Source organism: Brassica napus, chromosome A3 (genome assembly GCF_020379485.1).
Source record: "Brassica napus cultivar Da-Ae chromosome A3, Da-Ae, whole genome shotgun sequence".
NCBI lineage: Eukaryota > Viridiplantae > Streptophyta > Magnoliopsida > Brassicales > Brassicaceae > Brassica > Brassica napus.
The window spans coordinates 33,251,040-33,277,982 of NC_063436.1; the positions used below are offsets into that span (position 1 = coordinate 33,251,040).

The following is a 26,943-nucleotide window of genomic DNA, read 5'->3' on the forward strand; positions in this document are numbered from 1 at the left end:
TGCTGTTCCAGATACTTGTCTGAAATCCTTGCATCCTGTGATCGATACTCCCAAGATAAAACATGCACTTTTATATTTATGCTAAGAAATGAGGTTGGTAGTGGGAAATGTCAGACATGATTTGCTGAGTTGTAGACTAGTTGAAATTGGTTGCTAAGCTAGGATATTGCATAATGTGCTTTTGCGATTAGGACTTTTTAGATGTGGTTTGCGATATTGTAGAGGTAATGATTTCTATGTTTTAAATCTGTAAGTCCTTGCTGTTTTCAAACCTCTTTCATAGAGATTGCATGTTTGTTTTGATTGAGGACAAGCAAAATGGTAAGTCTGGGGGAGTTGATATATCATGGATTTAACCCATTTTCATCCATGGTATATAAATGTTTTACTATCTATATACTATATATATTATATCCTATTAGGTATGTTTTCAGGTTCAGAGGTATCTTAGAGTAAAGTGATGATTATGGAGCATTTAGGAGCTTAAAAGAGATTTCATCCGAGCTGACCATTAGAGGTCGATACAAAGAGGAAGAAATCGATTGATGTACATCCTGTGCCATCGATCGATGTCGAGACGCGGAACGCACGACTTGGTTCCAGCCGACTTTAAACCCAAGGCTTCACCAAATTACAAGATTACCCCTGACGAGTTTTTGACCTACCTGAGCCCTGTAGGGAGTGATTTGAGCTCGATCTTTGGAGCTTTCAGTTTGCTCCATGGATCGTCGAGTTGCATGTTCGGCTTAGTAGCGCCTTTCGAAACGACTGCTCAAGTGGCATCGCTCTGATTGCTCTCTTCTTTCTCCCCCAGACTTAGATAGGCGATAAGCCCTTCCATGCTTTTGGCAAAGTCAAGCATCTTGTCGTAGCCATCCGCGTCCACGGTCGTGATGTTATGCTCTGTCTTAGAATGGATCAGGGCTAGCTTGAGTGGATCATCGGTCAGGATTTCTTCAATCATTCCTTCCTGAGGGAATAGCACCTGATCTTTATCTTCAACGGTGTAGGTCTATGCATCTAACATCGGTTTCTTCAGCAATTTGTTCATTTCTAAGTTCATCGCAATGTCTCCTATGTGAAGATCAATCCTTCCTTGTCGAACATCAATGATCGCACCAGCTGTGCACAAGAAAGGACGACCTAGGATGAGTGGATCTCTCGGTTCTTCTTTAACCTCCAGAACCACAAAATCTGTCGGAACAAATATGTTACCCACTCGGACATGAAGGTCTTCCAGAGTACCCACCGGTGACTTGACTGATCTATCGGCGAACACCAGGGAGATTGTCGTCGGCTTGAAGTCTGTGAAGCCCATTCGTTTTGCCACGGAGTAAGGCATAAGATTGACACTGGAACCCAGATCGCATAGAGAACAAGCGAATATGGTTCTCCCAATTTGTATGGAGAGAACAAACTTGTTTGGATCATCCAATTTATTAATCGGCTTGTTCTGAAGTACCGCAGTGCATTCTTTTGAAACCACAAATAGTTCACTGTCTCCAGTTACCTTGCCAGAGATTAACCCTTTCATCAAGTTGCGCATAGAAGGTATCATCTGGATCGCATCCACAAGAGGTAACTTGATAGTTAGATCCTCTAGCATCTTCTTTCACTTGGTCTCCTCCCGATCCTTGCGAGATGTCTTGACCGGAACAAGATATGGAACCTTAGGGATGTATTCGCGCGGAGGAACAGGCTCAACGGGTTGAGCGACAGGGGTTGGATCAGTCTCAGCATACTGTTTCGGTTCCTCGTCAGACAAAGGGGGTGGTTCAGATCGTGGTTCTTCCACTCCTTAGTGCTACGGCATTGCATTGCTTAGGGTTTTTATCGGTCCTTCCAGGTAGAGTACCTTGCTGCCTCTTGACGCTCTCGGCTGTCTGCGCGATATGAACATCCATCTGGCGCATATGACTAGCTACGTTATCATATTTGGTACTCAAGTCATTGAACATGTGGTTCATCCTGGAGTTGATGTCCGTGGTGACTTGATTCAACGCTTTCCCTTGAATTTGCTGACCCTGGAGCAACTGCTGCATCATCGTCGCTAGACCCTTTCTCTCGTCTTACAGAGCAATCGCTGGCGAAGGAGCGGTCTGTTGAGCAGTTTGCTGTTTCTTGTTCTGGAACTGGTTGTGCTGCGCTTGGCTCAGGACATATGTTTTTGCCTGGTATGGTTTCTGATAGCCGATGTTCTGCCCTTGACCGTTCTGTGCATTGTCAACCGGTTTGTCAGCCTTGGGATACGCAAAGAGGTGAGAATTGTTCCTAACATTGGGATTCGGGTGGTAGTTTTGTACTACCATCCTTGTCCATTATCGTAGCTCACTTCTTGCTGATCATCCATGGTATTGTCTCCTTCAGGTGTAGTGTCTGAAACATTGTTCTCTGACGCAGCTTCCTCCATGATGAACACTTGGCTCTGATTACCGTTCCACAGCTGGTCAACCTTGGCCGCGAGGTCGTCTATGCTGTTTATGCTTTTGGAGCTGTCATTCTCCTTGTTCTTATTGAGGGAGCTAGATGCCATATTTTCAATCAGTGCGAATGCACCAGGTGTTGTTTGGGTCATGAAATTCCCATTGCTCGACGAATCTAGAGCATTGCAAAACTCATAGCTCACTCCATCGTAGAACACTTCCAGTATATAGGCATCCTCAAACCCATGGTAAGGGAACTCCCTTCGGTATTCCTTGTAACGCTCCCAAGCATCATAGAAAGGTTCGTCAGTCTTTTGCTTGAAATTCGAGATCTTATGCCTCAGAGCTGCGGTTTTGGACTTCGTGTAGAACTGGCTTAAGAACGCTGCTCTGACTTGTTCCCATGTAGTGAGCGTACCGGTTGGGAGCGAGTCAAGCCAGCGAGCTTGACAACGTGCATTTGATGTAGTCTGGAGGCACTCCATTAGCGCGAGAGAAATCACAGACTCTCTCGAAGTTCTCGATGTGGTCCAAAGGGATTTTAGCCACGTGACCGTTAAACATTTTCTTCTGCCCCAAGCTGATCAAAGCAGGTTTGATTTCATAATCATGTCGAGTGCAGGGAGGAGGGATGATGGCGGATCGAGTGGTGGGGAAGTTTCGCGGAAGGTTCCGCTCCCCGATGGGAGCGCCTTGTTGCTCGACTTGCTGAGCAGCGAGGTCGGCGGCTGCTTGGCGAGCAGCTTCTTGTGCATTGATAATCTGTTTGCATCTGCTGCATCTGTTGTTGCATGAGCGCCATTGCAGCAGTGAGATCATCATGGCCTCCGTGATCAACCATTGTGGTGTTAGTAGGCCGCGGTTGTTGACGGTTCTGTCTTCTAATCTTGCGAGCTCTTCGTTACTTAACGTGAATAATGGTCCTTGTGCGTTGCTCCGAGTATATCTACTGGTCATGCACCTGAGTAACTTCCAAGGGTTACAAACGAGTTTTGCACAGCTGGTGGTACAGAAAATCACCTCAAGCAGAAGTATCCAAATCGTACTCGACCGTCGATCGACGTTGACACCCCTCCATCGAACGACAGACGTCCAGAATTCGGCAGAAGAGCCTATGACCTTTTTGGAACTAGGATATTCCATTGGGAAGAAAAAGATGAGTATGGAGTCTACAAAGATGATCAGGGATATGCAAGAGATGTGGATGGATACATCATCCATGTGTCTAAGGATGATATCAGAAAGCTAATGGAAAGAGCTTCGAGCTTCGTTGAGATGAGATCAATATATGGGAAGAGAAAGACATGAGAAGTTGAGTATGATGAAGAGGCGTACATGGCGTAGTAATACTAGTTACCCGAGTAACTTCCAAGGGTTAAACCAAAGTTACCCTAGTTATCCTAGTATACTAGTTATACTAGTTACCCGGGTAACTTTGGATGAAGAAGAGAAGCCCTATTCCCTTTGCTAAGGCATCAGACCGTTGCAAGGGAAGAGGAGGAGCGTGTGATAGGCTGGAGAAGAGCTGGATAAAGCAAAAGAAGCTTTATGCAGAAGGAAGAAGCTCATTGGATGGTTTGAATTAAAGCAAACCTTATCAATGATGATGGTCCGAAGCCAATGTCCAAGGTGGTTCAAACTACCTCTTGTCGTCTCGATTGGTGAAGACTGCTATTGGAAGGCTAAGGCTGTGGAGCCACATCAATGATGATGGTCTGAAGCCAATGTCCAACCAAACTGAAGAAGGTGAAGAGGAAAAGACTCTCACCAAAGCTGAAGCAAAGAAGTGGGTGCAAGAAATCTCCCTTGATGGTGCTCTTCGTGCTGCAAGGATCTTTTGATGTCCCTCTTCTTGAAGCTTACAGCTACTAAGAGACTCCAAACACTTGTGAGAGACCCTCTTAAGGACGTTTGGAAACGTCTCCAACATCAGTCATGTGTTTGAGCTGAAGGAGATGTGATGACATCTATTTCCCAATGGACCTTACCATGAGCTCTTTGACTTCTCAGATAGAAGCAAACAGAGGGAGATAGTAGAGATTCAGGTTGAAACATCGCCCGTCGACCAGAAGCATCATCATCGATCAACAGACGCACCAACATATTGATCGACAGTCACATAAGGACATCGATCAACGAAGCTACAAACCGAGGCAGGCTAGTACCAAAGGTAACATGCAGATAGGTCTGATACACACAACCATGGAGAGGATATCTCAACTGACACTTACACCACACTTATGAGACATCAGATCAACCTTGAAAGTCTTGGAGATAGATTGTAGAAGATAGAAAACACAACTGCAACAATGAAGGACAAATGGCGCATAGGAGATGAAGCAATTAGGGACCTTACTGGGACATGGTTCAACAAACGTAGAGAAGATATGGACACTTGTTTCCCAGAAAGTTTCAGCTTTCAATATTACTAGCCAAATCACCTCCAAAAAGTCAAGCTAAATGACTATAACAAAGCGCTGAGTGGAAGACAACCCACTATTAGGTAATACTTAATTAGTTTTTATTAATCTAGTATTTATGTTGGTTTTAATTATTACAGGTCATAAAAAAAGATCACAGTAGACGATTGCCGTGAGTATCGACCGATGGAACACTGCTGATATCGATCGACATAACATCACCTGCCGCGACCGATATCAATACCTTTACATCGATCAACATCCATTTAGGTCTGGTATATCGTTCTAACTTGTTACATTGAGTCCTTACGATTTAGTTAACACCATAACTTCGACTGAATTTACACTAGGGATAGTGTAGTTTATGTCTGGGGGGGGGGAGGTTTACTGATAGTAGTTTATTCATGAGTTTTATTAAAATATTTTCAAAACGTTTTTATTAGTCAAGAAGGGGATGATGAACTTATTGATTTTGCTTGTTATCTAACCACACCATTCTAGACTTACTAGTTGCAGACAGTACTAAAGATTACAATGTGGATCAACCTGTCAACTATGTTACACTTGCTGAGAGTGTTTGAAAGAAGAAAAGCTGACCTCCAACCTAATTGAGCTCAATTCTACTTGTCAATTATACTTGTCTTGGGGCTTGGTATACATGGGATCAGATTCTTCAAACAAGTATGGAAGATAAAGCCTTGTGTAGATTTATCATCCTTTCTCTCTCTATTTCGAAATATAGATAAAATTATAGATATAGTTATGCAAAAAAAATAATAATATTAATATATATAGATAGATTTATTAGGATGAGATTCGAACATGACTTGGTGGCTACAACCATTAAGGATTGCTTCATAAGAATTCTATAGGTAAAGGATTAGAACAAGACTTGGTGACTACAACCATTAAGGCTTGATTCACAAATAATCCTAAGATATAGGTCAAAAAGAAGTGAACATGATTTGGTGGCTAAAACCATTAAAGCTTGATTCATGGAAGCATGTCCAATCTTGGTCAATGATCTTGCAATATAAGCAGACTTTGACTGAGAGAGAAAATTAGTAGAGAGAAAATATATGAACTATTGTTTACCTGCATGTCTGATATACCATGATTTTCACCCGTTCTTATACATGGTATATAAAAGTTTTAAGATGTATTAATCATGTTTTAGAGTCTTTTCAAAGCAATTACAGATTTATTCACCTGATGAAAGGAAATGATACTTTTGGGATATTTTGGAATGCTTTTACGCAAGGAAAATCGATCGACGCTTGAAGAGCAACATCGGTCGATCAGAATCACTTACCATCGATCCAAAAACATACATGTGCATCGATCGATGCCTAGTCACACGAGTGTGATCGCGAATTAAAAGATTTCATTTCCTAGAAGATCTATTATTTGCAACTTAAGTCCCTAGCCGCCTGTTAGGCTATATACACTAGGTTTTATATCATTTTAGGCAGACACTTGCAAAAATACCTAGTTTGGAGAAGAAGCATTTTGGCTACCATTAGAAGAGCTTAGAATTGGAGAGATAGATCTGAGACTGCAAAACAGAGAAGATCTTGAACTCCTTTATTTCTATTACTCTATCTATTTGTGTTTTATGTTTCAGTTGAGTTTATTTCACGCCATCATGACTTTGTCTCTCATGAATATGTTTGAGTAAACCAATTGTTAGATTTAGGTTTCTCACCATGGTTGAAATTATGTACTGCTAATATGACTATTAAAAAGGTGTTTTGATTGTTCTTTCATTGCTTGTGAACTTAATGCTAAAATTGAGATTGATCACCTTCATTTTAGATCTTAAGATTAATTGAGTCTGACTAACCGTTTCCCCTCAATACCTGAACCCACTTGCGTGATCTAACTAACTCAGGTGCAACGACAGTTGGTCTGAGAAGGTTAGAGAACAAGTTAAACCCGTTCGCAAAGCTCGCTAGAATAACCATCGATCGACACAACTATCGTTCTATCGGTCGATTGCTACAAAGGTGTATCGGTCGATGTACATCAAGTCACATCGATCGACACTCTCTTGAGATTATAATACGACAGTTGAGATCCGAGATCTAGTGAAGATAACCTATCCGGTTAAACCATTGTTTAGTTCAAAATCCGTCAAACACTTTAGTGTAAACTAAGTGCAGGCATTTCATACCTGAGATTTACCTGAATCTAGCTGCTTTCTCATTCTTGAAACCACTTCAATTCAATCTATCGTTTCACTATTGTTTTTGATATATCATTTACTGCTTTTAAAACTATTAAAATCTTTTAGTCTATCTTCATTTCTAATTATTTAAGTCTGTTGAGTAATCCTAGAGTCTCTGTGGATTCGATCCCTAAGTACTACATCTGAACCTCTTTTGATGAGTGTAACACTCTTTAGGGTAATTTGAGTGATATCAAATTTGGCGCCGTTGCCGGAGACTCTTTCTTATTACCATTAGATTTAATTTAGAATTTAGTATCGACTTGTCACGAAAAACTTGCTAGAAGTTTTCTTTCTTAATCTGTTACGCAGACACAAAGAATGGAGAACACAGAGCGCGACCAACCATCAATCGACGGTGACACATTTCCATTGAGCGACGTTGAGTCAGAAGAATCGACCGATACGGAGCTGCCAACATCGATCGATACCTCCCAGCCGGAAGCAGGTAAGGTTTCTCTTACCAAGCCCGCTAATGAGAATGTAGTCCAAACTGAGCAGGGGACTGAAATCCCTGTTAAGGAAAATTCCACCTTAACTAAAGGTGAAGATATAAATTTGTCCATGCAAGACAACCTTGATCCTGGTAAGACCTATTCCAATAGGTCCGCTATCAAAATACCAGGAGACGATACCAATAAATCTAAGTTTAACGCAGATTACTACCGTATGGTTCGTCAAAACCCATTTCGTGGATCCCTCCCAGAGCACCCACAAGATCACATTGAAACTTTGGAAGAATTAATACCAGATGAATATTGTTGGGGTCAAAAACGGACACGACGGAATTAACACCTGGAAACCCTCGGAAATCGTATTTTCGAGAAGATAGTAAAAGAAAAATATGATTCTCGTAAAAAATAACCAATACGAAGTTTTTACGAAGAAGTATCCTTGAAGCTCAAAATGGACAACTCGAGCTCGATCATTGCGAAACTACCGCGCATGCACGCTATCTGGTCGCTACATAGCAACCAAGTCCAAGCCAAAGCTCGGTCGCTACGTAGCGACCGAGCCCGAGCCAAGCTCGGTCGCTACGTAGCGACCGAGCGTCCGTTTTGTTTGGTCGCTACGTAGCGACAGAGCATCCGTCCCGCTCGGTCGCTACGTAGCGACATAGCGTCCGTCCCGCTCGATCGCTATGTAGCGACCGAGCCCGAGCCAAGCTCGGTCGCTACGTAGCGACCAAGCGTTCATCCCGCTCGGTCGCTACGTAGCAACCGGGCTCGAGCCAAAGTTCGGTCGCTGCGTAACGACCGAGCTCTTCCGAACATCGATACGACACCAGTCCATGCATTCTCGTCAAACCTTCAAATGCTATTTCCCGAAGACCGTAGCGAGCTCAGTCTATGTTTTCCGCTATTATAAATCATTGATCAAACTTTGCGGATTAAAAACTGCGGAAAGTTCGTTCTTTATCGAAAGAAATCGTAATAAACATGTCGAGTCAGAAGACGGCCCATAGGGACCTAAGACACGACTCGAGGCCCATCCTACGATTTCTTAACTAAAAGCCCGTAAACCACAGCACGGTTTACGCTTGGTCCACAAGGAAGGATAAATGTCAAGTTTCCGCGGATAAATACGGAAGTTTTGAAGATAATTGTGAAGATCGGGAAAAATAGAATATCTCCATTTTTATGCTGTGATGGCTTAAGGGCAGAAGAGTAAAAGCGTAAAACAACCTTGGAGCTAGTATATAAGGAGTCCTAGGCGAGGAGCACATGAGAGAGAACTTTTTCAGAGCAAACTTAGAACTTAGAGCAATTTAGGCAATTTTCCGTTTTTGTTATTTCGAGCTGCGACTCAATTAGGTTTAGCCGTCTTAGGTTTCTAGAACTAGGAATCTCGCCGACAGCTCTCGAGCCCAGGCTTATACCTTGTTGTAAACGCTCATACACAGATTCGGAATAAGATCTACTTTGCTCTCTTTTTTCGATTTCTTATTCTTATCGTTGTTATTCTCGTGTTCTGATTGCTTCATGTGTGGTAATTAGCAGATATCCGAGTCCTCTGGGAAATTAGGGTTTTCCTAGTTTCCTTATTTAAACGGAAATCGACAGTGCGAATTTCGGTTCCCACAGTATGGCGCTAGAAGGAGGGGGGTACGGATCAATCTAACCCGCAAAAGCCACATCACGCTCAATCAGACATGTCAACTAACAACGCGGATAACGTGCAGACTCCTCTTAAAGGAGGCAGCAGCACCGATCTCCACACTCCAGCAGCGGACGTATCCGCGGCCAACGCACTAGCCAACGCCGTGATGCTCGAGGAGTTTAAAAAGATGTTCGCCACCTATGAGAAAAGGTCGGAAAAACAGGATAAGCTCGTGAGTTCCTTGACCAAACAGGTTGAAACCTTAACGGCAAGGACTCGAGCAATCCGTCCCCGCGAAACCACCAAAATCCGCGGGAAGAAGCTCGACTTCGCTACCCCACTCGACAGATCTGGAGTCGCGCGGGAACGACCTTCGGTCAAAACCCTAGCGAGAAATCTCCTATCGAAAAGGGGAACCCTGAAAGTCCTCCGCCCCCTGCAAAGGATTCGGAGGACAACGAAGCCGAACGCATTGACCTGGATCCTAGCGATGTCTCCAACGACACCGACGAGGATGTCGACAGACATCCAAGAAGGACCAGAAGCCGATCTGCTCGGGAAGGCTCCCCGTCCGAAAAACCAATGACAGAAGAAGAGGAAATCGCCTATTGGAACGAACAAGAGGAGCTGGCTGAAAGGCAAACCGAGGTCACTTGCAGTAAACGCCAACAGGCTCGGAAATCTACTGACGAGACATCGGATGTCCGCGATCTTCGCGACTACATCACCAAGACTGCAGCGGAAGTGAGGGCCATGAAGTCTCAAATCCATCATGCTACTAGTGCTGCCCCCGAAATTGATCGACTGCTGGAAGGAGCTCGGAAGACCCCTTTTACCAGTCGCATTTCGGACATGAGAGTATCCGATCCGGGAAAAATCAAAGTACCGAAGTACGATGGTACGCCTGATCCAAAAGCGCACCATCAGGCTTTCCACATCGCGATGGGAAGAGCTAGACTGAAGGATAGCAAAACGGATGCCGGCTACTGCCGCCTGTTCGTCGAAAATCTGGAAGGAGCGGCGCTCGAATGGTTCGCACGCCTTCAACGCAACACTATCGGGAGTTTCCAACAGCTCGCATCGGAATTTCTTAAACAATACTTTGTGTTCATAGACAGAGAAACTTCCTATGTCGATCTCTGGAGTCTCTCCTGGAGGGAAGACGAACCCCTCCACGAGTTTATCCGCCTTCAAGCTGATAATGTCCAGGGTCAGCGGGATAAGCGACAAAGTGGCCATTGACGCGCTGAGAAAGAAGCTCTGGTACAAGTCAAAATTCAGAAAGTGGATAACCCTCGACAAACCGCGAACGAATCAGGACGCCCTCCACAAAGCAACAGGACTACATCATAGTCGAGGAAGAAACTAAAGTCTTATCGCAAAAACCTAAGGCGGCAAGACCATCCTCGAAGGACGTGGATCCGAAAACAAGAAAGAAGAACTCTCGTAACGACAAGTACGTCTATCACGAGGGGAAAGATCTCTAAGGGGCGCATAATTATACGATCAATTCGGATCAAGGCCGAACCACGGGCAACACGTGGACCTGCAATCAAGAGTATGACGAAAACACCTTATGCTAGTTCCACCAGTCCCGAGGACACTCCACGACCAACGGCAAAGTCTTGGGAGCAAGGCTGGCCGCGAAGCTACTCGCTGGAGAGCTCTCGGAAGTAACCAGCGTCAAGGATCTCATCCTCGAATCTAATCGCCCTCCAAAGACGGATAGAAATCCGCCCGCTGAAAAATCCCCTCAACGAAACCAGCCGGGGGATAAACGCGATAGGAGGCCATACGACAAGGGGAATGATAACAATCGTCGCAGAGTCAACATGATCATCGGAGGATCACAATACTGCAGCGATACTGTTTAAGCCATCAAGGCTTACCAACGGAAGGAAGAGTCGAGTGCAAATTGGCCTACATGGACTCCTCCCTGAGATGGCCAAAATTGCTCGATCACCTTCACAAAGGAGGAAGCCGGCGGCATCGATCAACCTCACTGCGATCCGCTCGTCATAGATCTCGTCATACGAGACTTAGAAGTCGGAAGGGTACTCGTTGACACGGGAAGCACGGTCAACGTGATCTTCCACGACACTCTCAAGCGGATGAGAATCGAACTCGGAGAAGTAATTCCGACGCCAAAACCACTCATGGGTTTTTCAGGCGAAGTATCGATGACTCTTGGATCAATCCAGTTGCCAGTCATGGCCAAGGAGATCACGAAAATCATCGAGTTCGCGGTATCGATCATCCCGCTATCTACAACGTGATCATGGGAACTCCATGGCTCAATGCCATGCAAGCAGTTCCATCAACCTACCACCTGGGTCTCAAATTTCCGACACCAAGCGGAGTCGCGGCTATCTGGGGATGCCAAAAACAGTCGTGGCTATGCTTCCTCGCAGAGCACAAGTTAAGACAAATCACGACTTCTGCAACAACGAATCGCAAACGCACGAAGATGGATCAATCTTCGGCCAAAAACGCCCCAAGGAAAGACGAATTAAAATCGTCTGCCGACGCAAGCGCATCGGACGTCAAAACTCGACACGAGTCCAAAGCCGACGCCACAACTCAACTGGAATATCCGGAAAATAGCCTTGACCCAGCCACGATCAACACGGTCAAGGCGGACAGCGCGACGTCTACCGCCGAGTAAAAACGCTCGCGGCATGAAACAGAACTACGAGATGGCTTGATCCTCGAAAGGGGTACGTAGGCAGCTCGTCAAAAGACGAGTTCAGCTATCCCCCTCTCTAAAAAGGGGGGGGGGAGTGGGTGCGTATACTCGTATACTCCCATTCAGAAAAATCTTCATTATTGTAATCGAGTTTTTAGAAACTTCAAAAACTTTTACTACAATCTACGTTGCTCCTTTTTATCAAAAACGTTTACGCTTCAGTTAAACGCAAAAACTTTCAGGACACACCTGGAAACGTTAAGACTCTTTTTTGCGGCCCTATCCGGCCCGAAATCATAAAGTTATCATCTTTCAAACACTTAAAGACACACGTATAATCCTCGAAACAACTGCTAGACGTCGCAAAAGTTAAAATTTGAAGATAATTCGAACAAATTGTCCGAACGCGACCACCAAAAACCTTACACCCCGTTCGTCGATTGGCCCCGACGAACAAGCCAGCCGTCTTAAACAAACGCAATCGACCACTCTTTTAATCTTCAAAACGTCCAACAAAGGACGAAAGCGCGCTACAACAAAAATCCGAAATTTTGGTTTAGCACTTCCAGTTGGCTTAAAAATTGCCTCTGAGAAGATGCTCGAGAACCTATCGCGGACTTTAAATCGGTACGAGTCAGGAAGAAATCACAACAGGAAAAACGATAGCCGGCTAGTCACCACACAAACCTTAACCGAAAGTAAACCTAGGTCTTGCCCTAAACCCAACGCTCTGGTCTCAAACATCTCAAGACATGATATCTAAAAGATACGAGATCCTAAACCATGTCTCTCTGTTCACATTTCAATGTTCCCGAAAATCGTAAAGATAAGTAATTTTATACGAACCAACTGATTGAACGTCTCATCGGAATTAAATATGAGACGACAACTCATATTTACTTCGAACCTACTCCGGAAAATTCGAAATGAAATATTCATCATATATATAAAACCGCGTAAAGCGGTAAGGGATTCAAAGCCACCAACGGCCAGTTCCGATTAGTAATAAAAACGGCCAAAACAGGCCCATACAATCTCTCGAAATAAAGGCCACATTCGGCCGCAAACATAGAATGGAAAGAAAAGCATCTTCCTCTCAGCAATCACTCCGCCTCTCATGGCCCAAAGTCAAAGTCCCCGGACAACGAAGCACCGAACGCATCCGCAGGACGGTCCACTTCCTCGCCATCATCAGGAAGCCCGGTCGGAACCTCTACGGTATCAGGAGAAACCGGGATGGAATCCCAGAACCTTTGGATCCTCTCGTCGATCGAAGGAATGAGCGCCTCAGCGTGGACACGTTCGTTCATGCCGCTCTTCATCAAGCTCATTTCCTGCTCGAACACATAGTCGTCGGCTTGTGTTCTCCAAAGACTTCCGACTGAACCGCGGCACTCACGGAAATCACCTACCGAGGTAAAGGCATCCTTGAGGTTTCCGTATTCGACCTGGAACTCAGAACCACGAGTCTTCATCACCTCGACAATTTCACTTTTGCCCTTCCTTTCCGCTTTACGGATGGCCCGCGCATGATCACGAGTAAGTTGTGCTTCTAGCTCCGACACCTCACCTTGCACGCGAGCGAGATCTCGCTCCGCTTTCTCCGCTTTGAAACGATAGACCATAGCTTCCCTATGGCTCGCTTCAATGGCCGAGCCAAGCAAGTTAAGGCCCTGCAAAACCAATTAACTAGTTATAAGCAGAAAAAGAAACACCTAGGCAATCACAAAAAATTTCGAGAAAATCATACCCCGTTGATAATACAAGACCCTTCCGCGACAACCTTCGGCCTTCCTGTTTCATTCGTTGGTAGAGGAGCATCGAAGCCCGAGGGTAAACCAGCAAAAAAATCGTCGAAATCCGGAATAGGAACCTCGCTATAACCGCTTCCGTCGCCATAAGCAAGGTCTGGATCCCATCCCGGAAGCATAGAATCATCCATCGAAAACTCTATCGATATCCTTCCCCTTTGAAGAGTTCCACCCGTCACAGCAGCGGGGGCAGCGTCGGGACTCTGATCATCGGGCTCGGAGTCGTTCCCCGCTTCCACAGGATCGGGACACACAAACCTTATAGCCTTCCGAACTCGTTTCGGCGTGAAAGAAGTCCAGAAAAACGGACCATTCCTAAGAAGGTCCCTCACTTCAATGATATCCTCGGGAAACGGAGCCAGCGGGTTGATGAAGGGACGATCGTTCGGCAACCTCCGGAGTAGTGGGATACAACTCTCTTCGACTGACGCAGCATCTATACGAACAAAGAAGAAAAATTTCTTCCACGAGTTGAAGTTGGAGCTGAACCTCTTAACCACCGACATGAAGCTCCGATGGACCAGCCTATACTTTTCCTTATCCTTGACAAGCTGTAGCCTTAAAAGCGCTTCAAATTGATCAACGGAAAGGGAGAGACCATGCTCATAGCTCAGGATCAGGATTCCAATAAGGTGCTGAATGGCAAGAGGATTTAGCTGGTTTATTGCCACCTCGAAACGATCCAATACTCGGACAACGATTTCAGGAATCGGGAACCACAAGCGACAACGCACTACGAACACTTCGTAGCAAGTAAAGTAACCCTCCGGGGGGTTATCAGCGCGTTTACCTCGACGAGGAACCCGGAACTCCACCGTACTCGGAATACGATAGAACGATCGCATGATCTCGAGAAACTCGGCGGTACTCCTGCTCAGTGCCCCTTCCTCGATCGCACGATGGGTCAGGACCGGGAATGACTTCTCTTTGGGAGGAGTCATCGAACCGTAATGCGCAACCCACCATGCCTCATTCTCGGCGGGATCTACCGAGTGAGGCACAAACTCCATCATCGGAACAACGAGCTCTTCATGAGCACTCGCTGATGAAGACTCTTTTCTCGCAATCTTTTTCTTGCTCGACATTTCATACTTTCTCTTTTGGAAAATAGAGGGAAATGATGGAGAGAACGAAAGAAAGTTTTTCTTAAGAGAAATCTTAGAGAAAACAAGAAAGTGAAAAAACTGTGAAACAAGTTACCTCCCTTCTTATAGGCATGAGAATTTACTATTCAAACTCGGACTTTCGGATATTAATTCCGTCCAACACGCCTAACTTGCCAAACATGCCTAACCGCACGCTAGGACCCTACGATGCATGGTCCTAACGGGCTGGAGGGCTAACTGTTGGGGTCAAAAACGGTCACGACGGAATTAACACCCGGAAACCCTCGGAAATCATATTTTCGAGAAGATAGTAAAAGAAAATTACGATTCTCATAAAAAATAACCAATACGAAGTTTTTACGAAAAAGTATCCTTGAAAGCTCAAAATGGACAACTCGAGCTCAATCATTGCGAAACTACCGCGCATGCACGCTATCCGGTCGCTACATAGCAACCAAGTCCAAGCCAAAGCTCGGTCGCTACTTAGCGACCGAGCGTCCGTCCGCTCGGTCGCTACATAGCGACCGAGCCCGAGTCAAGCTCGGTCGCTACGTAGCGATCGAGCGTACGTCCCGCTAGGTCGCTACGCAGCGACTGAGCCCAAGCCAAGCTCGGTCGCTACGTACCGACCGAGCGTCCGTCCCGCTCGGTCGCTATGTAGCAACCGGGCTCGAGCCAAAGTTTGGTCGCTGCGTAGCGACCGAGCTCTTCCGAACATCGATACGACACCAGTCCATGCATTCTCGTCAAACCTTCAAATGCTATCTCCCGAAGACCGTAGCGAGTTTAGTCTATGTTTTCCGCTATTCTAAATCATCGATCAAACTTTGCGGATTAAAAACCGTGGAAATTTCGTTCTTTATCGAAAGAAATCGTAATAAACGTGTCGAGTCGGAAGACGGCCCATAGGGACCTAAGACACGACTCCAGGCCAATCCTACGATTTCTTAACTAAAAGCCCATAAACCACAGCACGGTTTACGTTTGGTCCACAAGGAAGAATAAATGTCAAGTTTCCGCGGATAAATACTTAAGTTTTGAAGATAATTGTGAAGATCGGGAAAAATAGAATATCTCCATTTTTATGCTATGACGGCTTAAAGGCAGAAGAGTAAAAGCGTTAACCGACCTTGGAGCTAGTATATAAGGAGTTCTAGGCGAGGACCGCAGGAGAGAGAAATTTTTCAGAGCAAACTTAGCACTTAGAGCAATTTAGGCAATTTTCCGTTTTTGTTATTTCGAGCTGGACTCAAATAGGTTTACCCGTCTTAGGGTTGCTAGAACTAGGAATCTCGCCGACAGCTCTCGAGCCCAGGCTTATACCTTGTTATAAACGCTCATACGCAGATTCGGAATAAGATCTACTTTGCTCTCTTTTTTCGATTTCTTATTCTTATCGTTGTTATTCTCGTGTTCTGATTGCTTGACGTGTGGTAATTAGTAGATATCCGGGTCCTTTGGGAAATTAGGGTTTTTCTAGTTTCCTTATTTAAACGGAAATCGACAGTGCAAATTTCGGTTCCCACAAATCTGATCGTTGCAAACTATTCTCATTCTCCCTAGAAGGAGAAGCCCTCAGGTTGGTAAACTATTTAGCAGCAGGATCACTCACTTGTTGGGAAGAGATTAGAAGTGCCTTCCTTAGAGAATTTTTCACTGATGAACGCTACTGGGAAGTAAGAAAGCAAATTTCTACATTTCGCCAAGGTCCACGCGAATCGTTTAAAAACGCCTGGGGAAGATTCAGAGGCTATGAACTTGAATGTCCCCATCATGGTTATTCAAAACCACAACTTCTTAACATCTTTTATGGAAGTGTTAACTTGAGCTATTAAACCACACTCGATAGCGAGTGAGGGAAATTTCATCACTAGGAATCCCGAAGAAGCCAAACGTCTTATATATGACAACGGGAAGATCCTATGAAAAGATGGATGAAGAGATAGAAAAATCCACAAGTCCAAAAGACAATTCTGATTTGATAGAAATTAAGAATTCCCTTAAGTCCCTTCGTTCCTTTCTTCAAAACAAACACTGATCTGATATAGCCCAGATCAACGACAACGCTTTGTGTGACACCAATGATTATTTGGATGAAGGAACAAACTGTTCCGATCCCTACTCTGTGCTTAACGTCGATAGCTTTACCCAAGCTTATGACACTGCTGTAAAATCACGTACCGGAAGAGGGAGATTCAATATCAGACAAGCTCTTACTGGCAACCGTAAGACAAAATCGGAGTTTAACGGAAAAATAAATATGGTTTACGGAGAATTAATGGAGAAAGCAGATTCTTTGGGAGAACTAATCCGAAAATTAGAAGGTCAAGTAGCTGAAATTGCAACTGCCATAAAAAGAGATGCAGGATGTCTTCCCGGAAGAACTGATTTAAACCCGAGACGTCAAGTCAGTGCCGTAATGTTGCGCAGCGGGAAAAACCTTGCAGCAGATACGAGGAATAACACAGATGTTGGAAAACCTGACAACACTGACAAAACCGGCAAAAGCAACTCTCATCCTATTCTTTTTAACGATCTTGACCCAAATCCATCTCAAGAGAACCGGAAAACCACCGCTGAAAAGGCTAAGGAAAAGATAATAGACTTAGAATTTGAAGAAGATACGGAGATTGAGGACAAGATCGATCGACAGTACGGAACTAACGTCGATCAACCTGAAAGACATACCATCGGTCGACAGCCTGAAAAACCAGTCGATCGACGGTCTACTCAACCCAAACCCATAATTGAAAGAGTCTACAGAACTTTACCCCCTTTTCCTCCTAAAATGCAAACTAAGAAATCATTAGAGAACGCGATCTGCAAGAAAGCCTTAGATAAGATTTCTGTTGAGATTTCCCTTAGTGATGCTATAAAGATAGCACCTTCGATTAAGAAGTATATAAAGGACATGACATCTCCAAACTACCCAATTGCAGAACATAGCGTGATGATGATTTCAGAAGAAGTAAGCGCTATGATTAGAGGATAAACTCCAACAAAAAGACCAGATCCTGGTAGTTTCGTCCTAGATTGTAAAATAGAAAACACGCGTTTTCCTAGATCATTATGTGACCTCGGCTCTAGCGTGAACCTTATGCCTTACTCTGTTGCAGTAACTTTAGGATATAAAGAGTTTATGCCAACTCCGATCACCCTGGTTTTAGCTGATAGATCTATCAGGGTACCCGAAGGAATTCTCGAAGATGTTCCCATAAAGATTAATGATTGCATCGTGCCTACGGATTTTGTTGTGTTAAAATACATACAAGAACCCAAAGACACCCTCATTCTGGGTCGGCTATTCCTAGCTACAGCTGGAGCAATCATTGATGTCAAAGAAGGACGAATTAATTTGAACATAGGGGATATCTCGATGACTTTTGATATGGAAAAACTGATTAAGCGACACCTAATAGATGACCAGGCTTTCTACGTGGAAAAAGTTTCTGAGGATGAAAAAGACTCTGTCATAAACATGTGTTCAGACAACCCTTTAGAAGACACCCTTAACCACGTGGAAAATGAAATTTTCAGCATATCAGATAGAACAGACGATTACATGCGACTAATGGACGCTAGCATCGAAGTTGCAAACGTAGAAGAAAATGACGACTCAGAAGTTGTCATCGATCGATACCTTCAAGATACTATCGATCGACAACCTCCCTCGCAATCAAATAGGTCTAAAGATAGAGCACCAAAGGTAGAATTAAAACCTCTACCCAATGGTCTTAAGTACGCTTACCTTTATGACCAGTCCTACCCTGTTATCGTCAACGCAAATCTCACTAGTGGAGAACTTGCTTTATTACTAAATAAATTGCGCAAGTACAGGAAAGCGATCGGATATTCTCTCGATGACATTTCTAGAATCTCTCCCGATCTTTGCATGCATCGAATCAACTTGGAAGATGACGCTAAAACATCAATAGAGCAGCAAAGGAGATTAAATTCGAATCTAAAGGAAGTATTTAAAAAGGAAATTATAAAACTCCTTGATGCTGGAGTTATTTACCCTATTTCGGATAGCAAATGGGTAAGCCCGTACATGTTGTACCTAAAAAGGGAGGTATCACTGTAGTGAAGAATGAAAATGACGAACTCATTCCGACTCGTACCGTTACTGGTCATCGGATGTATATTGATTATAGGAAATTGAATGTCGCTACTAGGAAAGACCATTTTCCCCTTCCCTTTATTGATCAAATGCTGGAGAGATTAGCTAATCACCAGTATTACTGTTTTTTTGATCGATATTCCAGATTTTTCCAAATTCCTATACACCCGGATGATCAAGAAAAGACAACGTTTACATGCCCCTCTGGAACTTTCGCATATCGCAGAATGCCATTTGGTCTTTGTAACGCCCCCGCCACTTTCCAACGTTGCATGATGTCAATGTTTACGGATATGATCGAGGACTTCATGGAAGTATTCATGGATGACTTTTCAGTCTACGGCTCAGATTTTAAGAGTTGCCTAGATAATTTATGCAAAGTACTGGAAAGATGCGAAGAAAAGAACCTTGTCTTAAACTGGAAAAATGTCATTTCATGGTTAACGATGGAATAGTGTTAGGACATAAGGTTTCGGCCGCTGGTATAGAGGTAGAAAGAGCTAAGATTGATATAATGACCAGTTTACCTCCACCCAAAACTGTTAAAGACGTGCAAAGTTTTCTCGGACACACCGGATTTTACAGGAGATTTATACTGGATTTCAGCAAAATCGCTAGACCTCTAAACAACCTGTTATGCAAGGATATTAAATTCGATTTTACCCCTGAATGCATGAAAGCTTTTGAAGATTTAAAGAAATCCCTTATCACTGCTCCCGTCGTACAAGCCCCCGACTGGAATCTTCCTTTCGAAATCATGTGCGATGCGAGCGATTTCGCAATTGGAGCAGTTTAGGCCAAATGAAAAACAAAAAGCTACACGCCATTTACTACGCCAGCCGCACGCTTGATGAAGCGCAACGAAATTACGCAACAACAGAAAAAGAACTATTAGCTGTAGTTTACTCTTTTGAAAAATTCCGTCAATACTTGATTGGCTCACGAGTGATAGTTCACATTGATCACGCTGCCATCAAATATTTAATGCAAAAGAAAGATGCTAAACCTCGACTCATACGCTGGATACTACTACTCCAAGAGTTTGACATTGAGATTAAGGATAAGAGAGGAGTAGATAATGGAGTCGCTGACCATCTTTCCCGGATAAGAATAGAGGATGATGTCCCTATAGACGATTTCTTCCCCACAGAGAATGTTGCACACATAGATACGTCTTTCGTCGGTAAAATATCTCTCACATCTGAAGATCTATCGATCGATGAGAGAAGTGGCATATCGATCGATTTACGTAGTGATACATCGATCGATGACGAAAATGATGTAACTTATCAACTCTTCAATAACCAAGATCACGAACCCCCGTCTATTAAAATCAATTTCAATTTACAAGTTAATGTTTCCGGTGATGAGATTAATCTTAAACCTGAAGAATTATCACAACGGGAGGTAGACGCGATTGGTAGAAAATCAAATAACCGACCCTGGTATGCCGACATAGTTAACTATTTGGCAGCTGAGGTTGAGCCAGACGAAGTCAAGGGATATATGAGGAAGAAATTTTTCAGAGAAGTAAGACGCTATCATTGGGATGAACCTTACCTCTATAAGCATTGTTCTGATGGCATATATAGACAATGCGTATCCGAAGCTGAAATTCCGGACATTATTTACCAATGTCACGGAGCTGATTATGCAGGACATTTCGCTACCTTTAAAACAGTTTTAAAAATCCTCCAAGAAGGATTTTGGTGGCCGACCACTTTTTGCGATGTCCACGCATTTATAACCCAATGTGACAGATGCCAAAGACGTGAAAAAATCAGCAAAAGACACGAAATGGAACAGAAGTTCATTCTTGAAGTTGAAGTCTTTGATTGCTGGGGTATCGATTTTATGGGACCATTCCCGTCTTCATATGGAAACAAATATATACTAGTCGCTGTAGACTACGTATCCAAATGGGTCGAAGCAGTAGCTTCTCCTACCAATGACGCATCTGTGGTTATTAAACTCTTCAAGAGTACAATCTTTCCAAGATTTGGAGTCCCAAGAGTAGTCACTAGTGACGGTGGAACTCATTTCATTAACAAAATCTTTGATAGATTGCTTAAATAGAATGGTGTTCATCATAGAGTAGCCACACCTTACCACCCACAAACTAGTGGACAAGTAGAAGTCTCTAACCGGCAAATTAAGGAAATCTTAGAGAAAACCGTAGGAACCTCCAGAAAAGATTGGTCTAGGAAACTAGATAATGCACTTTGGGCCTACAGGACCGCCTACAAAACGCCGTTAGGAACAACACCATTCCACCTCCTTTATGGCAAATCATGTCATTTACCAGTAGAAATGGAGCACAAAGCAGCTTAGAGCATGAGCATTGGTGAACCCCCCATTGGGGTTCACCCAATTTTTTTAATATTTTTGGTGGGGCCATAAATAGTTATGAACCTGTATTTGTTGTTTTCTGCATTAGTGAACCCGAAGAAGGAGTTCATAGGAATAAAATAATAATATAAATTAAAAAAAAGAAAATTTCAAATTATTGAGAATACATAAATAAAATATTAAAATATATTATAAATATTTTAAAACTTTTTATTCAATACATAAGAGTAGATTACATAAATTGAGAAATAGAAGAACATAAAAACATTATTAATCTTCATTACCAAACTTTTGCCATATATTTTCCATTAAATCAGCTTTCAAACGATCATGCTTCTCTTTATCTCGAACTTCTCTGCGAATGCCTAACATATCACCGACATGAATACTTTCTCTCCGTTGCACCCTCGAACTTCTGCTTGACTCTCCTAACTCGAACTCAGATGTATCAATTTGAGCGTATCCGTGTCGTTCGTTCTCTACTATCATATTGTGCAATATGACACAAGTTCTCATAATCTTTCCTATCTTTTCCTTGTCCCATAGTAGAGCTGGGTTGTTAACAATTGCAAACCTCGATTGCAATACTCCAAAAGCCCGTTCGACATCTTTTCTGGTGGATTCTTGACGTTCAGCAAATAGCTCAGCTTTAGGACCTTGAGGAAGTGGGATGGATTGGATAAATGTTGCCCATTTCGGATAAATTCCGTCCGTAAGGTAGTAGGCCATACGATAAGTGTGGTTGTTGACCTTGAACTTAACTTTAGGTGCTCGACCTTGTAAGATGTCATCAAAAACTGGTGACCGATCAAGAACATTGATATCGTTGAGGGTACCTGGTAATCCGAAAAATGCGTGCCATATCCAAAGATCCTGTGATGCCACGGCTTCTAAGACAATTGTCGGCTTTCCTGAACCACGTGTGTACTGACCTTTCCAAGCTGTTGGACAGTTTTTCCACTCCCAATGCATACAATCGATGCTGCCTATCATCCCTGGAAACCCGCATACCTCTCCGACATCGAGTAATCGTTGAAGATCTTCAGGTGTAGGGCTTCGTAGATACTCATCTCCAAACAAATAAATTATTGCATTAGTGAAATTTTCTAAACATAAACGTGATGTACTGTCACCAAGTCGGAGATATTCGTCATATGTATCTCCCGATTGACCATATGCCAGCATACGTATAGCTGCCGTACACTTTTGAAGTGCAGATAGCCCGTTCCTTCCGCAAGCATTTCGTCTTTGTTGAAAGTATGGAACTTCATTAGTTATACGTTCGACAATGCGAAGGAACAAAGGCTTGTTCATTCGAAAACGCCTCCTAAACATTTCCGGTGGGTATGTAGGATTTTCCGTGAAATAATCGTTCCATAGTTGATTGTGTCCTTGTTCCCGATGTCTTTCGATATAAGCTCTTCTCGTCGGCTTGTTGGGATGAGCATGAATCACTGAGTCGATGAAATTATCAACTACTTGGTCGACCATCTCTTCGACAGCTTCATCAACTTCATCACTTGATGAGGAAGACATTGGTGTTTTTTTTCCTAACATGACAAAAGTTTTCTTAATAATATAAAAGTTGTCATAATTATATAAATTATTTTCAAAATCTATATTTTTAAAATACTCTTTCATCATAATTATATAAAAGTTGTCCTAAGAATATAAAAGTTGTCTTAATAATTGTCATAATTATATTTTTATTACATAATCTTTTACTTTTGTGACAATATAAAAGTTGTCATAATGCTATAATTTATTTACATAATCTTTTCTTTTTTTTCATATTCTATTTTTTTTTTTTAGCATTACTCTATCATCTTTTATGTGAATAATCTTACACTTTAGTCTATAAAAGTTGTCATAACATTAGTCTAAAAAAGTTGTCATAACATTAAATTTTGTTTTATACATTACTCTATCATTATTACTCTATAATCTATTTTATACATTACTCTATCATTATTACTCTATAATCTTTTCTTTTCATAATCTTATAATTTTTTCATTACTAAGTTGTATATTATACCTTGTTGTGGATCGTTGCGTGTGTCTCCGTTTGTGAATCACCTTGCAGTGAAATGGGAATCACTTGAATGTGTCGGCTTCCTTCAGATTTGGTACTAAATGGGAATCACTTGAATGATCTCCACTTTTTAGCATTTACAACTAAACATCTTATCTCAGTCAATACAAAGAGAAGTGCTATAAGAGAATGAACTTGCTAGAGAGTAATAAGTGAGAGAAGTGCTATTTCATATAATGATACAATGCAAACATATATAGAGAGTTTGAAACCATATTACATAATCCGTGAATCAAGTTGTGACTGACACAATACATACTAAGACAATCCGTGAATGAAATAAGTGTAGCAAGAAACAAAACACTACACTTTCCCGTGACCAAAGATGGTCTACAGTCCAACTACCCCCAACATTAAAAAAAAACCTAGGCTTCAAACTTTACCGACTGATCAATCTCAACACCTTCACTCCAACCCTGACCTGCACTCTCTGACCTGCAAAAGAAAATAAAACCCAAACAATAATTCATGTTAAGCATCGAATAAAGTTAAGCTAACCAACGTAAACATTCCATCCGATCACGCTAAGCAAAGCAACAATACAAGGCACTAACCAACTCAAAGCATTTCACCAATTAGTTTATACTTAAGGGATTTTTCTTGATCAGAAAGAGTCTCCTCATTTTTGCCAATGAGACGATGAAGGATCTTTTGTTTAGAAATGTTATTTTTCAGAGCTAGCATGGTTTCTATTTGATCATAAGCTGCTTCATTCCCGTGTTTCTTGCGCTTGGCTGCTTTGCTCGCCTTTACACCAGGAGGCCTCACCTCTTCATCGTCACCCACCACCTCCGGACATGCTTCCTTCCTCTTCTCCTTTCCACCAACTTTCGACAACGCGTGTGACCTCCATTTCTGATCAAATCTCAGCTCCCTCCAGCAATGTTCAAGTGCGAACTTGACATTAAAGTCATTGAAGAAGATGTCATGTGCAGCTTTCATGACATCATTCTCATTTTGCCCGCTTGTCTGCTCCTTCAAAGCGGCTTCATGGCAACCAACGAACTTGCACACCTGCTCATTCACCCTTCCCCACCCTGCTTACATTGACTCCATTCTCTAGGAACGGCGCCAATGAGCTGAGGGCTTGAGTTAAAATACTCCTCTATTCTCTTCCAAAACGCCCCTGCCTTCTGCTCATTAGCGACTATGGGATCCTTGCTCGTGTTCAACCAAGCGCTAATGAGCACAAGGTCTTCTTTGACAACCCACTTTCTTCTTTCTACAGGTTTAACTAACCCGGGTGAGTTACCAACTGCCTCAGCAGAGTCCACGTCGTGTGGGGGACTGCTCTGCGAAGCTAAAAGGTTAACAAACCCGGGAGAGTTGTAGGAGAAAGGATCCATTATCTTTTGGGTTTGGTTTGTTGTTTAAATGTTTGTGTGTTTTTAGTTGTGGATTTGCTATGTTTTATAAACTAGTTTTTGCTTTCATTTGAGATAATTAACTAAAGCAGAAGAATTAAACAAACTCTACCTACCACAAGTACTTCACAAACGGCAGTGAATACACATCAACTCACTGGAAAATATTAACTACACCTAAGTACAATCTATTGAGAGTTCACAGCAACCAACAACCAACAAAAAATTAATTAAAGATTTTTAAAAGTTGTAGTTAGAGTTCTAGTTGGAGTTGTAGTTATTGTTGTAGTTATCTTTTAAGCTTTCATCACTTTTAGTTAACTTATTAAATAGCTAAACTGGTTATACCAATCAACAATTTGTAACAGCCATTTTCGAACTACATCTAAAGTGGGGTTCAGTCTTACCTTCGGTTTCATTCGAAGCAGACCTTCTCCAACGTAGCAACCTGCACGGTGAGGTCTTCTACCTGCTCAGAGAGCATTTTAACCTGATCCTGGACATGTAAACATCAAACAAAAAGTGTTAGTCACGCAAAACATACCACACAAGTATTGAAAATGTGTTGTCACTAACCTCCAGTCTGTCGATCAGTTTACAGAGATTCGACGACCCCAACATCACTTCTTCAGCCTCCACCACCCGCTTAGTCAACCTTTCGATCTCCTCCTGCACACCTATCACCCAAGGCTGACGATAGTGGAATCCATCAGCCTTGGTTGCACCATAAACAAATATCAGACACTCTACAATTTGCAAACCCATAAACGATAATCAAAGCGTTTAAAATCAAACTTACCTCGTAGTTCTGGCATGTGAAGAACCGCTTCCCCGGAAGAGTGTCGTAGTCGTCCTTCCGGCGAACCTCATCGATGATTCTCCCACCACATGGACACCTTTTGGGAATCCCGTACTCTGAATCGCTGACGAACCCTAGCATGTTTATGTGATCCTGTTGCCTCTTTGAATGTCTTCTCTCCTCTGCCGGATCCATCTGTGACAGAAATCAAATTATTAGCACATAATTAAGGAAGAATATGAGTAACTGAACCCTCAATCGAACTCCCATAACCATTAAAAACCCTAAAAAATAAAATCCCCAAATCGATTTAAAATCACCCCATCGCAAATCCCTATCGCACATAAAATCTACGCTACCACACCGTCAATCTACTCAATACTGACCTAAGAGTGTGGAGAAGAGAAAACGTAATCGATTTGATGGAGAAATAACGACGGAATCGCACACGGCGTGGATTATCGCCTCGGAGAGAAAAAACCCTAGCTTTTTTCACTGATGAGAGAAATGAACTGGTTCACGCGTATGATACGGGGTTAGATGGATTGCGCTCATGGTTAGAAACAGGGAAGCCGGTCGAAAGAATCCTGTTTGATGAATTAGCGTTGGAGAAGAAGGTATGCAAAGGCTGAAAGACGATAATATTCAATCGTGGGTTTTAGGTTATATTGGGGATTCACAATAAAAAAAAAAAAACGACGACTGTTTAATATTTTGTTTTATTTTATTTTCTCCAACCTTTGGGGCTTGCTGTCCAAAATAGGTGTGACTGAATCCCCTATATATTAAAAGAGAAGCATTATAACATATTTTTGTAGCCACATGTCATCACCATGATCATTCTTAAAATTCTTAGAAAAATATGTTGGTTCATATAAATATATAATAAGTTTTTTATTAAACTAACCATAAATTAATCATAAATGTTCTTCATTGTTTCCTTAAATAAAAATCACAGAATTACCTAATGTGGCTAAAATATATATGACAATTAATGATTTTGAATAATAAAGATTTGATAAAAGTCAGTCTATTCCCTATCATTTTTAATTCATTTTAAAATAAATTAAACAACCATATTAACTATATAATAAAATTTTAGACTTTTTAGTATATGTTATATTTTGAATTTAAAAAAACGAATATAAATGACTAAAGTTGTTAAAAAATCTCACACTGAAATTTTTGTGATCCATGGTTTAAAATTTATGTTATAACAAGATACAAATGATTACGAAATTATATAAGTAGGAAGTCTCATTTAATAAATATTATATATGCATATTAATGTTTTTTTAAAATAAATTATATACCATATAAAATACATAAGTATTTTAATTTAGAATTTGATTTGAAATTTTTTGGTAAACATTTTGAACAATTATTGACAACTTAATATTTAGATTTTAAACTTTGCATTGAATGTTTTTAAAATTATAAATTACT

The 26,943-nt window shown here is 42.2% G+C and overlaps 4 protein-coding genes and 1 non-coding gene across 5 annotated transcripts; 2 read left to right on the forward strand and 3 right to left on the reverse strand.

Annotated features, from left to right (window-relative positions):
- Positions 1–1,012: 1,012 nt before the first annotated feature.
- Positions 1,013–1,606, reverse strand: LOC106384763. The gene has a single exon (XM_013824674.1). The coding sequence runs from the start codon at positions 1,604–1,606 to the stop codon at positions 1,013–1,015; it is 594 nt and encodes a 197-aa protein (XP_013680128.1).
- Positions 1,607–2,663: 1,057 nt separating this feature from the next.
- LOC125607727 lies at positions 2,664–2,770 on the forward strand. Its single transcript, XR_007338797.1, has one exon. It is a non-coding gene; the product is annotated as a small nucleolar RNA R71 (small nucleolar RNA).
- Positions 2,771–19,284: 16,514 nt separating this feature from the next.
- LOC125607249 (uncharacterized mitochondrial protein AtMg00860-like) lies at positions 19,285–19,689 on the forward strand. The gene has a single exon (XM_048777140.1). It carries the CDS (start codon positions 19,285–19,287, stop codon positions 19,687–19,689), a length of 405 nt encoding a protein of 134 aa, XP_048633097.1.
- Positions 19,690–21,345: 1,656 nt separating this feature from the next.
- On the reverse strand, positions 21,346–23,021 carry LOC125592474. The gene has a single exon (XM_048767663.1). It carries the CDS (start codon positions 22,884–22,886, stop codon positions 21,513–21,515), a length of 1,374 nt encoding a protein of 457 aa, XP_048623620.1. The 5' UTR covers positions 22,887–23,021; the 3' UTR covers positions 21,346–21,512.
- Positions 23,022–23,699: 678 nt separating this feature from the next.
- LOC111208666 (glutathione S-transferase T3-like) lies at positions 23,700–24,680 on the reverse strand. The gene is made up of 3 exons (XM_048777141.1): positions 24,380–24,680; positions 23,921–24,320; positions 23,700–23,769 (listed from the first exon to the last, which is right to left on the reverse strand). Exons 1-3 carry the CDS (start codon positions 24,678–24,680, stop codon positions 23,700–23,702), a joined length of 771 nt encoding a protein of 256 aa, XP_048633098.1.
- Between the last annotated feature and the right edge of the window lie 2,263 nt (positions 24,681–26,943).